At 47.9% G+C, this 16,261-nt stretch overlaps 1 protein-coding gene across 1 annotated transcript in view; it reads right to left on the bottom strand.

Moving 5' to 3' along the window:
* LOC146860917 (mucin-5B-like) overlaps positions 1-16,261 on the bottom strand; it is a 286,252-nt gene that overhangs the window by 47,798 nt on the left and 222,193 nt on the right. The window contains exon 21 of the mRNA XM_085646184.1: positions 15,499-15,609. Within this exon, the coding sequence (XP_085502310.1) occupies positions 15,499-15,609 (111 nt within the window). The remainder of the gene's footprint in view (positions 1-15,498; positions 15,610-16,261) is intronic.

Here is a 16,261-nt window from a genome sequence, read left to right on the forward strand (position 1 = left end):
CTACTTAAGAAATTGTTTGTACTTAGACCTCTGACCTCATAAAGAGTGCTGAGGGTATATGCTAGAATAAATACATTCTAACTTTATATATTCTTGGTGTGGTTTCCTTTCATTCGGTATTCAAGGGATTATAATGGTATAACAGCTGGCTTCACATGCCATACAGAGTTTAGCCTAAGACTGCTCTTGTCCATGCTACCACTAGGATAGCTCGTCTATAAGGTTGACTTTACAACCAATCACCATAAGGGTTGTTTGGACTGATACAAGGTGTACACTAGAACTAGTGACATCATATATCAGGCCAACTTCTCACATTATGCACCGGTCCTAGGATGCTTGTTTCCTGTCCAGGGAGGACTGGACAGTTCCCATTGGGCACAGGGTCAAAACTGATTTGCATATGGCCAGGTTTAAACTGGAACGGTGAGCAAAAAAACCGATAGATTTAGGCCCGGCACTCTGTACTGGGGAGAATGTATGACATTGTTCTGCATTCTGTTCATCCAATTTTTCTTTTTGCAGTTGTCGACGAAAGCACCCTATTATGCACAGTTCTCGGCACAAAGAAAATAAAACATATGAGTGAGCACACGGGTGTAAACAGAGCCGGGGCAGAAGATGGCTCCCTGTCCAGCACTCACGCATTCCACACCGCACGTTGCTTCAGCTCCACTCTCCAACTTCCACTCTTGCTGCCTGCGAAGCCCCCAGCAACAATGCGCGAGAACCGGTTCAGATTAGTTTTCTTGTTCAGTACAGCCCACCGACCCCGTCATGTGACATGTTCCGCGCTGGATTCAGGCATATGCTGTCCCCGGAAGAGCTGGAAGCTACACAAGCAGACGTACACCAGAGCACGCACACTGTTAAAACAACAACTAGACAGACGCCGAAAAGCCATGTTCAATTACAGGAATGGTAGCCATCATGAATCTCTGTCTCCCACCTAGGCTCCTACATCTGTTTTCTGGGAGACCATGACAAACTCAAGCGGCAATACACATGCTTGTTTGAGCTTTCAGAAAGTAGCTTTGCTACTGATTTCTGGAAAGACACATCTGAGTCATTTTTATTTGTAATTTACAGATCGTGCTAACTAGCTCATATTTACGTGTATCATGCAGGTGTACGTGGTGCTATAATGAAGCACAAATTCCTGCTGACTAAATCCGTAACGTTTTTATTGTATTTCTGAGTTAGATGTTTATTTAATGTTAGGTAGGATTTTGCGTTGTCTGTCTTACTAGGGGATAGAATAGCAATTTTTTTGGTCTCTGATATATTAAGAGTGGAACTGCAAGGTCTTCACTGTCGTCTGGAATTGTAGCTGTGTTTTTAGGTCTCGCTGGGTCAGCGCACATGCGCTGCTCGGAGAGACTTTAGTAGGTGAGTTTTCAAAGTGCTGCTGAAGGCTGGCGGTTCGCGTGTGCACGCTCGCGTGAACGCAAGCTTCTCGCCAGTCAGCAGCACTTTGAAAACTCACCTACTAAAGTCTCTCCGAGCATCGCATGCTCGCTGACTCAGCGAGACCTAAAAAATCCATTTAGCTAATAGGAAGGTTGTGGGTGTAGTGTACAAATGAAAATAATCATTTATTTTCTACTGTATGGTGGTCCTAAATGTCTTTTGCAAACTCAGCTGAAACGTACAGGTTGGAACCGGCAGTAGTGTCCTACCTGAGTCTGCCATCATAATAACAGGATTATGGTCAGAAAAGCTTTTGCCCAGACCCTCAACACTAGACACAGACATTACAGCGTGTCTGAAAGAAGGAAGCAATCAAGTCTAGTATGTAAGTAGTGATCGGGTAAGTAAAAGAAATATTCCCTTTTGGCTGGGTTACAAATTCTACATGTATCCCCAACAGACTAATGTGTTAGCCATTGCAATAGTGTTCTGGCAACGTTGTTCACAGAGGAGAGCAGAAGCGAGGTGTGGGATCTGTCAAGGAAGGATTCAAAGTGCAGTTAAAGTCCCTCCGAGGACCCAGGGTATGCAGACCCATCTACTTAACTCCCGGGACAGGTCAGAGAGGAAGACCAACTGTCCATATTGGGGGAATATAGGCAGCCCAAGAAGACGGCAGCACCATTGAGAAATCCTTCTACCAAACTTGTCTGCCTTTCGTCACAGACCTGAATGGGACACTCTGATGCATCCAGATAACCTCACCTCTCACAAAAGCTGAGTAGTTGGTTTAGAAACATGGCTCCTCATCCGCTTCAATACCCTAGTCTCCTCAGGCTCAGTAAAATGGGTTTCCTTGAGAAACACAACACATGCACCTTTGTGCTTAATATAGCAATATATATGTTATGCTGTTTCTAGAGGATATGCATACCATGGACATTCCAGGACTTAAAAGAAAAAGCAAATGAGCAGAGCCATTATGGGCAGAGTATGTTACTAACAGAGGTAGCACCCTCAACAGAGCCGCCACATGAAAGTGAAAGCAACAGCCCTGCAACCACACGTACATCCACATGGTCTAAGATTAAATCTGACATGTAATAATAACCACTGGCGTAACGAACCTTGAGGGGGCTTCCCTGCAAGGCACGTGGAGGGGCCACCTCTGGGCTCAATGAGGAGCTCTGCAGCCAGAGTGCTGTGCTAAGGGGGCCCCCTGGGGCTTGGGGTCCCCTGCACTGTGGGGGCTGCAGGGGCCTGTGTTACGCTCCTGATAATAACCCAACTCCCCATTTCAGGGACAAGGAGAATTTCCCTTCTGCCTAAACTACAAAGAACTTAGAACTGAGTAAAAGCTTCCCCTTAACACCATGCTAATCCAAGGGAATAGCAAGTTGGCAATGGAAACAAGGCAAGGTGGGAGCAAGATGGCGTCAGAGTGAGTATTCGCCACCCAGCCGCCATGCCGTGCAGGAGAGTACCGGCAGACGGCTACACGGCCAGACTCCGTGATGCCAACCGGAAAGCCACGCAGAACGCAAGCCGTCTGTCTCTGCAGTCAGACCGCTGAGGTTGCTTTGGACGGTGGACATGGCTGTGGGGTGCTAATCTTGGCACCAGCACTCCGGGAATTCATTGATTGCTGGCCGGCCTGCTCTGTCTTCGCTTCGGTCTCTTTCAAACTGACACTCCGGTCCAAGCGCAGGCAGAGTCAGAACATGTCGAGACGGGGAGCCAGAATTACAAAAACGAAAGCTGCCCAAGCCAGCGCCACTCAAGGAGATGCCGAGGAGCTGGACATTTTCCCTAAAGGTAAACGTGAGACCAGCAGTCTTTAAAAGGTGATAGGGAGATCTGGGTGTCGAGGAACCTCAAAGAAGGGTGCAGGCCTCCAGCCCTCTATTGTTAAACATTTTTCAGCCGTTAAGGCTTCGCTCCCCACGGCTGACTCTGCATTGCTCCCTGAGGCTGAACCCGACTGTCTTCCACTGGTCAAACAAGGGGATGTGAGCATTATACAACCTGCCGATAATTGAAAAGAAAATCATATCTTTGTTCAGTCTGGGGAAATTGTGGTACTTAGTGAGCAACTACATGGAACAGAGGGGCAGGCTGGCCCCATGGATTCTACTATGGATTCTACCCAATCAGCAGATTCACCCTTAATTTTTATTAATGGAAATTTCGGGCTCCACAGTGAATTCAAGTTTAATTACTCCACTTCTCCCTGGTGCACTAGCCTCTGCTTCGGCTGCTAGCTTAACAGAGCAGGGGTTTAAACTTCAAACAGGCAGAGCTGCCAACTATATCCATAACTTTGGAGATCATTTGGCCCCCCAGGCTCCTCAGACCCCCGAATTTAATGGTGAACATTTTTATTCAGTATCGGATGGCTCTATATCCGGGACAGATGACGATGTAACCAGCTCAAGTGAATATAATGACACCGATCCCTCTAAAGACACAGGAACTGTTCAGCGCCAAAAAAAGTCACGCAAGGCAATGAGACGCAGCCAGCTTAAGTGGTATTATTCAGATTCCCAGATTTATTTTCCCCTTGAAGAAGCTGCAAAGACCTCACATTGGGAAAATATAAAAGACACACCAGAACCTATGGCTGAACCTTCTTTAACCTCCATATTGGTTTCAATTAAACAATTCCAAGAAGAGGTTCGCTCTGATAGTGGTCTCGCTAAAGGGGCTGCTAAAAAGCTACATGGAGACATGAGGAAGCTAAGTAAAATCTGTACTGACATTCGCGATTGTGTCACTATGGTTGAAGGCCGTACAGAAAGCTTAGAAACCAAAGTAACTACTCTAAAAGGCTTTTCCCAAGGTGCATGCCTGACTGACCTAATGGTGAAGATGGAAGAGCAGGAGAACCGACAGTGCAGGAATACTCTTCGCCTACTAGGGATTCCTGAAGGGGTAGAGGGGGATGACCCAAGGCGCTTTATCGTGAAACTCCTGCAAGACGCTTTTCCTGAACACTCAAATTGGAACTGGGACCCTGAGGTTCAGCAGGAACACCGCTTCCCCTTCAACATAAAGCAACAACGCGATGGCAGTAGCTTTAGTAGAAGAAAACCACAGGCCTTTTTGGTGTTTTTTGGGAACTTTCTCCTTAGACAGCTGGTCTATGACTAAGCCCGCCCCAACTCTCAGAAGGGGTCTAATGGTGTAATGTTTTTCGCAAAGTCTGATTTCTGTCATGTTACAATACAACAGAGGTGGTGCCTTCGCCAATTAATAGTCATCTTTCAGCAACAAGGTGCTCAGGTGTTTTTAATGAACCTGGCCAGACTAAAAGTTATCCTAAACGGGTCTTCACGGATCTTTCTGTCAGAGATCAAAGCTGGCGTATTCTTAGGAGAAATTATGGCAAAGAAGGGGCCCTTCTAATTTGTACTTTATGTGATCAGTACTAATTCTGTAGTTCTACTGCTCTCTTATTATTTGATATTCTTCCTTCTGTTACTTCTGTTATAGTCTGTTCTATGGGAGGAACAACAAGAGGGCCCTGGTAGGTCTGTTTAACGGTAAAAACCTTTTTCTTTTATCTACCGGTGTAGTGTAAATCATGTTGGAAGATATATACGGCGTGGCCTGGCGGGGTGGATTCACAAGTGATGACCATCATTCAGGATATACCCGATTGCTCTATTTTGGTGGGGGGGGGGGGGTTCGGGTGGGGGGTTACCAGCACTGTGGTGGGGGGGTTACTGTTTTTTTTATACATTGTTGGCTTTAGTCACTCTGAAGCTAGGTTATGAATCTCTGGCACTAATGGCAGGGTGGTTAGGTGAAATTAAGTGGGAGAAAAGATGGAAAAATAGGAGAAAAACTGTGGTGATAAAGGAAAAATAATTTTCTAGGGTTTATCGCATACAAGATAATGATGTTTTTAATGTCCAGAAAGGTGAAGTAGCTTATGCTGGACCTCAGATGTGCTCTGATTTCTCTAGACATGTAATTTGTATGTTTAATTCTGGCCATTTGATTAAAATTCCTTCATGAATAAGTTTAGTCATCTTAAAATTGTCTCAGTTAACATTTGTGGCCTGAATGATGCTCTGAAGAGGCAGAAGCCCGCGCCGGGACACTCCTCGGAGTAGCTGCGCGCGTAATAAATGCAGTTAACATAACATAACATAACGGAAGGTGGCTTAGGGGCTGCGTCTGTTTGGAGCTGACATCATCAGCTTCCAGGAAACACATATTGAGGGATCGCAGAAACACCTCCTGAACTCATTAGGGTACAGAGTCATTGGGGGGACATCTCAGGGTGCGCTGGTGAGAGGTGTAGGGATTATGGTTCAAAGGAAGCATTCGCTAAAGTCTAGCCGTGTGAAATCTGACTCTCTTGGAAGATGGGTCATAGCGGAATGTTGCTCGTGTAGAGCGCTCTGATACCCGAGACCTTCAGGTCAACCTTGCACTATATAAAAACTCCGTAAAAAAAAGGGGGCTAAGTAAAGGTTATTGAGATCTGCTGTATTATATGTTACAAGTTGAATTAAAGAGAAGCTCATGCAACTATTCCTGTCTTCAGAGAAAATCGTGTGGGATTGCACATCAAATATTTGATAGTTGTGTGCATTCCCAGAGAACTGCATATTGTGATTTTATCATTTGACCATACAGCGGCGATTATGAAATATAGTTAAAAAAGAGAAAACAAATTTGACCAAGTCATACAATCAGATGTTTTTAATTAAACATGCTGAGAAAATAACTAACAATAAGAAACAGAGGGCATGAACTAGGTAAATGCTACACAGAAGAGCTGTAAAGTTGAATATGGAAACATTGGCACTTGGAAAGGTTTAAAAGAATAAAGCGATAAGATTTGAAAAGCAACATTCCATATGGATAAACACTGCAGGTGTATTGAATTACAGTGAGAATGATATTTTCTGTCATTAAAAATGAGTCTGGCATTAATGTACATACTTTTAGGATAGTTATTGAGTTTATTTATTTATGTGCTTGTATATTGTACAAATCACTTATTAGCCTTTCGGCCAAGTGCATTATGCTAAGTAGATAGATGGTACAACAATTAAAGCAATGACTATAAAGTACAGAAAGAAATGCTCATAGAAAAGGCTCATACTGTCAAGAAGATAAACCATAAATGGAATGCTAAACAACAATCAAATTGTTGCTATAATAAATGGTTAATAACAAAAATATGAGCTACATATCTTCTTTGATGTTCTAGCTCGAGTGTTGGACTTGGCCCTTTTTGCAGGGTCCTCCCTAAACTTTTTGCATTCTCCTGTATTGTTTCTGACCTGTTGTTGGCTGTTTTATGACTCTGGGCACTTTACCACTGCTGATCAGTGCTTAAGTGCATATGCTCTCCCTATTGTAAATTGATGTATGGATTAGTGATTCCATGATTGGATGGTTTGGTTTATTTGTCAGACCCTAGTACAGTGCACTAGATGTGCCCAGGGCTTGTAAACCAAATGCTGCTAGTGGGCTTGCAGCACTGGTTGTGCCACCCACAGAAGCAGCCTGTTAAAGTGTGTCTAAGGCTTGCCATTGCAGATCCTGGGTGCACTCTGGTACTGCCATGCTGACTGGGCAAGTGCACCCACTTGCCAGTCCCTAAACCTTCCCTTTTCTTCATATCAGACACCCCTATGGTAGGCCCAAGGGCAGGGTGCATTGTAAGTATACGGTAGGACATGCCCTGGTGTGCGTGGCATGTCCTAATAGTGAATTACAGCCATTTTCGTTTTTCACTATTGCAAGGCTACCTGTTCCCCATAGGCCAGAATGGGCAGTTTGATTATTACATCCTATTATCCTTACTGCCTCAGGGAACATGGTAGAAATTCGAGTTCAGTATGCCTGAACTCAGAATGATAAAATACATCTTTTAGTGAAGTTGGTATTAACATTTTGTGTTTGAAAATACCACTTTTAGAAAGTAGGTATTTTCTTTGTCTAACCGTCCAAACCTCCCTCTGCTAGGCTTTGTATTTCTTGTCTGGAGTTTGAGTGACAGGGGCTGGCGAATTCCCAGAGACAGGGTGAGTCAGCACAGGGCTGAATAGAGAGATATCCATGTAGATGGGTGGGAGGAGTTGCACCTGGGACCTGAATAGGGCTGGCCCTTCCCTCCACAATGCTGGCTCCAGCTCCTGTGGTGCGTCTGATGTCTCTGCCCTGCTCTCTGAAAGGAAAGGAGGAGTCATGTAAACAAAGTGCTCCAGGAATGACCAGAACTGTTTGGACTAGGCAAAGGCCTCTCTGCCTTCAGAGAACAAAGGAAAACTTAGTATAAATATTGGGACCCTAACCCAAGAACTTTGGATCAGTTTGGGAAACAAGAAGAAACCTCTACTGAGGAGAGCAACCAAGAAGAAACTGAGGAGAGACTATCCATGAAACTGGGGGATTGGCTTGCAGGGGTTGTCTACTGCCAAAGAGAGGAGAAAGGAACTTTGTGTGTACTTTTGGTCAACTTGTAAGGATCTCCAAGGGCTTGGAAAAGAGCTTGCCTCCTGCTGAAGTATCAGGGACAACAGACTTCAACCACCAGCTCCCCAGAGTTCTTTGGAAGTGGCTGCTGCTGTTTTGGGCCTTCTGAGGGACTGCTTGTCACAAGGAGCAGGAAGAGCGACTCACGGAGAAGAAGCGTGTCGTCGTCGCAGTCACTGCTGTCGCATCACTGAACAAGGGTGTCGCCGCTGTAGCTGTCGCATTGCACCGCATCACAAGAAGCTCCCCGCAACCCCGAAGAAGCGTGTCACAGCCATCGTAGCTGATGCATTGCACCGCATCAAGAGTAGAATCTCGCATCTAGGAAGAAGCGTGTCGCCATCGCAGCCGCTGCCATCGCATCTTGGATGACGCCGCTGTAGCTGTCGCATTGCACTGCATCAAGTAAAGCACCTCGCATCCACAGAGAAGCGCGCGGCCGTCGGAGCTGCTACCGTCGCATCACTGAACAAGGGTGTCGCCGCTGTAGTTATCACATCGAGCGGAAGCGTCTCGCATCGCTGGAGAAGAGTGTCGCCGCCTAAGCCGCTGTCGGCACATCACTGGACAAGAGTGCTGCCGCTGCAGCTGATACATCGAACCGAGATCTCTCGCAACATCGGAGAAGCGATCCACATCAGGAAGATCTTCACGTCTTTATTTCTTTGCACCAAACTTTCATCGCATCACCATCGTTGCAACACTTTCGTTGCCCTGTGTGTCGCATCTAAAGGTACATTGACTTAAAGTGTCGCATTTGAAGAACTAAAGAGAACTAAGCTAAATACTACCATCTTAAAGTAACAGTATTGTGGACTTTTGTCGTTTATGGTCTTGTGGTAAATCTATATAAGGAATACTTATTTTTTATATAAAACTTGTGTGCGCTCCATCTGTAGTGTTGTCACTTGATTACTGTATGTGTTCACAAATACTTTACTCACTGCCTCTGAGATAAGCCTGTCTGCTCGTGCCAAGCTACCAAGGGGGTGAGCAGGGGTTATTTTAGGAGTGTACCCCCTTACCCTGACTAGAGGCGAGGGTCCCTATTTGTCACAAGTGCATACCTGTGCCAACTAGTGACCCCCAAGTCTAACATCGAGCTAGTCACCAGCAAATGGAAGAATCTCCAGAAGGATTGATAACGCTCTCTTCTAAACAAATAAAGATATTGAAAAACACTGATACTAGAAGACATTATACTAAGTATGTGAATTTTCTACGCCCTAGGGTTCTTGAAGTACTGGACAGACACCAAATGTGATTACTCCACTGTTGGAAAAACCCACTCCCACACCGGAAGGGTGGTGGTGGACTTCCCGAACACACTGTGGTAGCTTGGCTCGAGTGGTCAGGAAACAGGCACCGTGCTAAGCATACGTTATACCCATACAATAACCATGCGTGCATCCGTTCCAAAAACGACTCTACACCGTAAAAATTATGAAAATATCTTTCTTTATCTTCTTTTTCTCTTAGTTGCTGATTAGATAAATAATTACACAATCACAATATACAAACTTTTTAAATAGTGCAGGTCAACTAAATACTGGCTTAATGATTCAATAAATAGGGGTGATCATAAATATTAAAGACATAAATATAAGTGCAGTTAATACAGGCAATTAAATATTCTGAGGCAATAAATACTGTAAACCAATAAATATTGCGCATCAATAAATACTGTGGACCAATAAATACAGTGAAGCAATAAATAGGTTAAATACAATAAATACAGTGCCCCCAATAAATAATTAAAAGCTGACAGTGACACTCATATAATCAGATCACATTTGAGATTACTATGGGCTGAATTGGCCCAGGCACAGCTTGTGGTGTGGTAGTTGGCTTGAGGGTGTCTACTCCCTGGCTTGGACAAGGCTGAGGCCTAAACTGAGGTAGATCAAGGGGGGATTCTAGAGATCTGGCTTTCCCACTCTACACAACCCCACTAAATTAGTCTCAGCTCACCCCTGGCACAGTCAGGCTGGTTCCAGCACCTCCCTAGCCCTCAGAGTAGTCTCTCAGGTCTCCACAGGGCCTTAGGCGCCCTCTACTCCACTTACTGCCCTTTTTCTGATGCTCCGACGCCGCTGGAGTCGGGTCGACGCCGGTAGGCGGTTCCGGTTCGATGTCGGCGGCCTCGGCTCGATCTCGATCTCCGATTCGATGACGTCGTGCAGTCTTGACTCGATGTCGACTTCGGGCGGCTCCGGTCCGATGGCGACCTCGGCTTCGATGACGTCGGCCGGCCTTGCCTCGATGTCGACTTCCGGCGGCTCCGGAGTGCGATCTCCACTCCCGACCTCCGGTGCTCCTCTCCTCAGGTTCCCGGCGACTCCGGAGTGCGACCTCCACTCCCGACCTCCGGCACGATTCTCCTCAGGTTCCGGCGACTCCGGAGTGCGATCTCCACTCCCGACCTCTGGCACGCTTCACCTCGGTCTCCGACGACTCCGGAGGGCGGACTTCACTCCTCCGATGACGCCGCTCACTCGACCTCGGGTGACTTCCTCCTCGACCTCTGGTACTCTCTACGACCTCTGACGGCGCCCTCTCTCGACCTCTGGCGGCTCCGGGTACGACGTCTGCTTTTCCAGTCAGCGCCGCTTCTCCACCTCGGGCTCCAGGTCTCAGGCTACTCGACGTTGGACTCCAGGGAAACCAATATTCAGGTCAGGATCTTGCTGTTCTTTGGTTCTAAGGCCTGTTCCTGCTGCCCAGTTCCTTAGGATGGTTTTTCTTTCTTCTTCCCACACAGGGCTCCAGGCTGGGCTCAGTCAGTAGGGACTAGTATCAAGGGTGGGTTTATGGACCCCACTCCAGGCACAAGTTTCCACCCCTGCTGCTTCACTCCTTCCTCCTTCAGGTTTCTGCTGCTCACTCTTCACCAGTCAGGTGCCAACTGCCAGCTCCAACTGCCAACTCTCTGTCTTAGCTTCCCAACATTCTAAACCGCCTCCAACGGTCACAGGGTTCTGGAATGTTCTGGAAGGTGCTAGTAGGTTCCAGTGGATGCTGGTGATGTCACAGGTGGCCACCATTTTGTGCTCCAAGCCCTCAGACAGAAGTTTCAGGGGTAAATAAAATGGCTCCCTGAATCTGCATCAACACTAAAAAACGAAAACAAATGGGGGAAAAAGGGCCAAGTCCTACATAACCCCCTTCCAGCCAAAAGCCAGGGTAGACCGATCAATGCCTTGATGGTCTTCCCTGCTTGGGGCGAGAAAAGGTGGACGCCGGCCCGCAACGGCAGGAGCTCCCTCAAGTTCTCCTCCACTCTGGAACCCAATGGTTCCCTAACAAACCTCCCTGGACCAACAAAACCACCCCACTGGGGCTCCCTAGCTAGTTGTGGCCAGGACCGGCCCCTGGGCCGTCCAGATGTCTCTGGCCCGGGTGATCTCGCTTAGTGGGGGGCAGTAGCCCCAGGCCTGTAGTGCCTGTTGACCACTCCGGTCCTCCTCCTTACAGTCCTAAACTGCCTCTGGTCCTTCCTCCTGGGGTTCACACCCTTCGGCTGACCAGCCTTCAGGGGCGAGGCTCTCCTCCCCCTAACTCTCCTTCTGGGGTTCCTCACCCTACCCTGCGAGGCACCCTCAGACCAACACTTCCTCCTCAGTCTAGGGCCTTGACCCCTCAACTGATCCTTCAACCTAGGGTCTAAACCCTTAGGCTGAGTCGGTGCCCGAGGCGAGACCTTCTTCCCTCTGCACCCCCTTCCAGATTTCAGCACCCTCCTAACGGGAAAAGTACCCCTGGAAGTCAATTTCGGGGGGACCCGGTTAACAGAGGCCCCACCCGCCAGGTCAGGCAACCCCTGAGCCTGGCATCCCAGCCCAGGACCTAAACCCTGAAACTGGGCCAACCCCAGAACCTCAGGCGCGCTGGTTACAGTCGCCCTGGGTCCTCCTGACACTAGGGGCTCCCCTGCACTGGAGGGCACATCGGGACAGCCTAGGCTCCCAACCTGGGGCTCCCTTGCGGAACTCTCCAGGCCCTGAGACTTCGGTTGGGGCACCTCGGGACACCTCCCCGTCTCACGCCTTCCTACAGATAGGTCGTGAGGCCCTACAACCCTCTCTCCCTGGGACCTAGCTGGGCTATCTGCCACTTCTCCCACCTCGCTGGGTTGGGAGATCCCTGCACCACCCCCTTCAGGTTCCCACCCCAATGCCTCCTCAGACACCCTGGTGATGTCATCCTGGGGTAAATAAACTTCTAGCTCCTGTGGAGCTTCCGGTATGCTGCCACCAGTGTCCTCGCTGGACACACTCATCTGGAGGGCACGCAGCTCCAACTCCTTCATCCGAAGCTCGTGCGCCATCCTTCTCTCCTCCATCTCTTTCTCCAGCCTTGCTAAGTCCCATGTGAGCTGTCTTTTCTCCCTCCGGTCTGTTAACTCCACTTTAGACAAGCCCCCGCTAGAGGCACTGCTGCCCTTCCTAGAAAGTGTCCTGGGCCCCGCTGACAGGTTCCCCACCTCAGGTTGGTACAAACCAGCTCCCTCACTGTCGGGCTCTCTATCCCTGTCCTCTTCCTCAGCCTTGCTTTCCCGTCGTGCCTCCCCCCAAGCCCTTAAGCTGGTTTGGAGTGCACCCTTCTTTGCTCCTGGGGGACAATACACCCCCTCCCGCTGGCAAAACTCCCTGAGTTGGGCCACAGTGTACGTTTCTAGATTTTCTAGTACAAACTCCATCTTGCCCACTCAGGTCAGAGGACAGTTGTGTGCAGTAACTATGCAGGGGGGTACCTTATATAATACCTCCTCCCACCACCAGAGTAAATTTGGAAAAAACAAAAACCCACAATTAGGAAGGCCGCTTTGAGAAAACTCCCGGTGTAGGCCTATGGACTACCCACAGTTATTGTTGAGTATACGTAGGCACAGCTCTATCCCACCACTGAACACCAATTATGTTGGAAATACCCACTCCCACACCGGAAGGGTGGTGGTGGACTTCCCGAACACACTGTGGTAGCTTGGCTCGAGTGGTCAGGAAACAGGCACCGTGCTAAGCATACGTTATACCCATACAATAACCATGCGTGCATCCGTTCCAAAAACGACTCTACACCGTAAAAATTATGAAAATATCTTTCTTTATCTTCTTTTTCTCTTAGTTGCTGATTAGATAAATAATTACACAATCACAATATACAAACTTTTTAAATAGTGCAGGTCAACTAAATACTGGCTTAATGATTCAATAAATAGGGGTGATCATAAATATTAAAGACATAAATATAAGTGCAGTTAATACAGGCAATTAAATATTCTGAGGCAATAAATACTGTAAACCAATAAATATTGCGCATCAATAAATACTGTGGACCAATAAATACAGTGAAGCAATAAATAGGTTAAATACAATAAATACAGTGCCCCCAATAAATAATTAAAAGCTGACAGTGACACTCATATAATCAGATCACATTTGAGATTACTATGGGCTGAATTGGCCCAGGCACAGCTTGTGGTGTGGTAGTTGGCTTGAGGGTGTCTACTCCCTGGCTTGGACAAGGCTGAGGCCTAAACTGAGGTAGATCAAGGGGGGATTCTAGAGATCTGGCTTTCCCACTCTACACAACCCCCCTGAATTAGTCTCAGCTCACCCCTGGCACAGTCAGGCTGGTTCCAGCACCTCCCTAGCCCTCAGAGTAGTCTCTCAGGTCTCCACAGGGCCTTAGGCGCCCTCTACTCCACTTACTGCCCTTTTTCTGATGCTCCGACGCCGCTGGAGTCGGGTCGACGCCGTGAGGCGGTTCCGGTTCGATGTCGGCGGCCTCGGCGCAATGTAAGTTCTTGACGACGCCGGTAGGCGGTTCCGGTTCGATGTCGGCGGCCTCGGCTCGATCTCGATCTCCGATTCGATGACGTCGTGCAGTCTTGACTCGATGTCGACTTCGGGCGGCTCCGGTCCGATGGCGACCTCGGCTTCGATGACGTCGGCCGGCCTTGCCTCAATGTCGACTTCCGGCGGCTCCGGAGTGCGATCTCCACTCCCGACCTCCGGTGCTCCTCTCCTCAGGTTCCCGGCGACTCCGGAGTGCGACCTCCTCTCCCGACCTCCGGCACGATTCTCCTCAGGTTCCGGCGACTCCGGAGTGCGATCTCCACTCCCGACCTCCGGCACGCTTCACCGCGGTCTCCGACGACTCCGGAGGGCGGACTTCACTCCTCCGATGACGCCGCTCACTCGACCTCGGGTGACTTCCTCCTCGACCTCTGGTACTCTCTACGACCTCTGACGGCGCCCTCTCTCGACCTCTGGCGGCTCCGGGTACGACGTCTGCTTTTCCAGTCAGCGCCGCTTCTCCACCTCGGGCTCCAGGTCTCAGGCTACTCGACGTTGGACTCCAGGGAAACCAATATTCAGGTCAGGATCTTGCTGTTCTTTGGTTCTAAGGCCTGTTCCTGCTGTCCAGGTCCTTAGGATGGTTTTTCTTTCTTCTTCCCACACAGGGCTCCAGGCTGGGCTCAGTCAGTAGGGACTAGTATCAAGGGTGGGTTTATGGACCCCACTCCAGGCACAAGTTTCCACCCCTGCTGCTTCACTCCTTCCTCCTTCAGGTTTCTGCTGCTCACTCTTCACCAGTCAGGTGCCAACTGCCAGCTCCAACTGCCAACTCTCTGTCTTAGCTTCCCAACATTCTAAACCGCCTCCAACGGTCACAGGGTTCTGGAATGTTCTGGAAGGTGCTAGTAGGTTCCAGTGGATGCTGGTGATGTCACAGGTGGCCACCATTTTGTGCTCCAAGCCCTCAGACAGAAGTTTCAGGGGTAAATAAAATGGCTCCCTGAATCTGCATCAACACTAAAAAACGAAAACAAATGGGGGAAAAAGGGCCAAGTCCTACATCCACCAGCTGTGTGGTTGTGTATATGCCTCAAATTTGCTAGGGACATTTATCCCTTACAATGCAATTCTTCTAATAAGTATCACATTAGGAATTTCATAAATGTTCTATTTACCTTTGTGGTCCATATTCATTGAATAAACCCAGATCAGTTGACTGGGGGTGAGTGCTTGCAATGTTCAACACTCCGTCCATCATTTCCTTTGGTTTTTGCCATATTCATTGATGCCCATAAAATAAACTTTAGTGTAAGCATTATCCCATCGCTGAAGAGCACAATTCAGAAATACTTTACCGCACTCAAGAAGTAGGATGTGAAATACCACATGGCATTTCATTACCCAGCACATAAAATAAGTGTGACTTAAAATTGTTTGGTTTCGTTGTTCTCTTGTATGTACCAAGTGGAAACTTTTGCAAGAAAGTGAAAAACGTAATCAGAGGATTAGAGTATTAAAAAAAAACATTGGTTTTAACACGTTATCATTTTCAAAATTATATTTTCCAGCTATTAGAAATGGCTTTACAAAATATTATAAGCGGGCCTGTTACATTACGTTTGACATTTTTTGTTGCAGAATACATATTCTAAACAAATGGATTGGGACATGGTCATTGTTTTATAATTTCTGAAATTGCAAGTATTTTTGATCCTTTTGTGTATGTACTAAAATAGAGGCCCTCAAACAACACCGGCCTTTGATTTACACCATCAGCTGAAGTACCTACCCCAAGGGAGAGCGTCAGTGCTTTGGCACAGGTCATGCCACTGGTGCTGCAGGGGACATTTTCGATGATGACGCTAAAGGTGCCCTCATGGGTTGAGCTGCTGCAGTAATCCTGAGAAGAGAAATGATTCGAGTTATTAACAAATCTTAATAATGGTTACTAATCAGTTTTCCCATTTCCTTATTATGGCTGCACCTATCAGCAAGGGGATATCTGGGGGTCTTCAGGACCACCTTTCCCCGCTCCAGAGGGCTGCTATCAGGGGGAGCACTGTCAGGGCGCTGCGCGCCCCCTGACAGTTTCTCTGCCTCCACGTCCTCGTCTATAATATGACGCGGGCTCAGAGACAACGGGATTCCCTCATTAGCATGAGGCCACGCCCCATGCAAATGACGGAATGCCCTCTTGAGAAAGCGCTAGCACTGTATGTGCACGAGTGCCTTCAGTATTACAGAGGGGGGTCGCACAAATGTCTGCGGCCCCATCTGTACTACCAATGTGCACCGGGGGCACGCAAAGCGGGCACAAATGCCTGTTGAGCCCCAGGGGCACTTTGTGTAATATGGCCCCAGGGGTGTGTGAAATTCCCGTAATGTAATTGTGCTTATATATGTGAAATTCAGGAAAAAATACGTGGATTTACGTGAAATGCAAACCTGGAATTTACCACAATATTTTAGCAGAAAATGCCACGAGGGCTATGAAAAAACAATAAAAACGCAAGTGCTGTGAAAGACAACAACTCGCATTCTGTTTGTTTCCA

This window comes from Triturus cristatus, chromosome 3_1 (assembly GCF_964204655.1).
Source record: "Triturus cristatus chromosome 3_1, aTriCri1.1, whole genome shotgun sequence".
NCBI classification, from domain to species: Eukaryota; Metazoa; Chordata; class Amphibia; order Caudata; family Salamandridae; genus Triturus; species Triturus cristatus.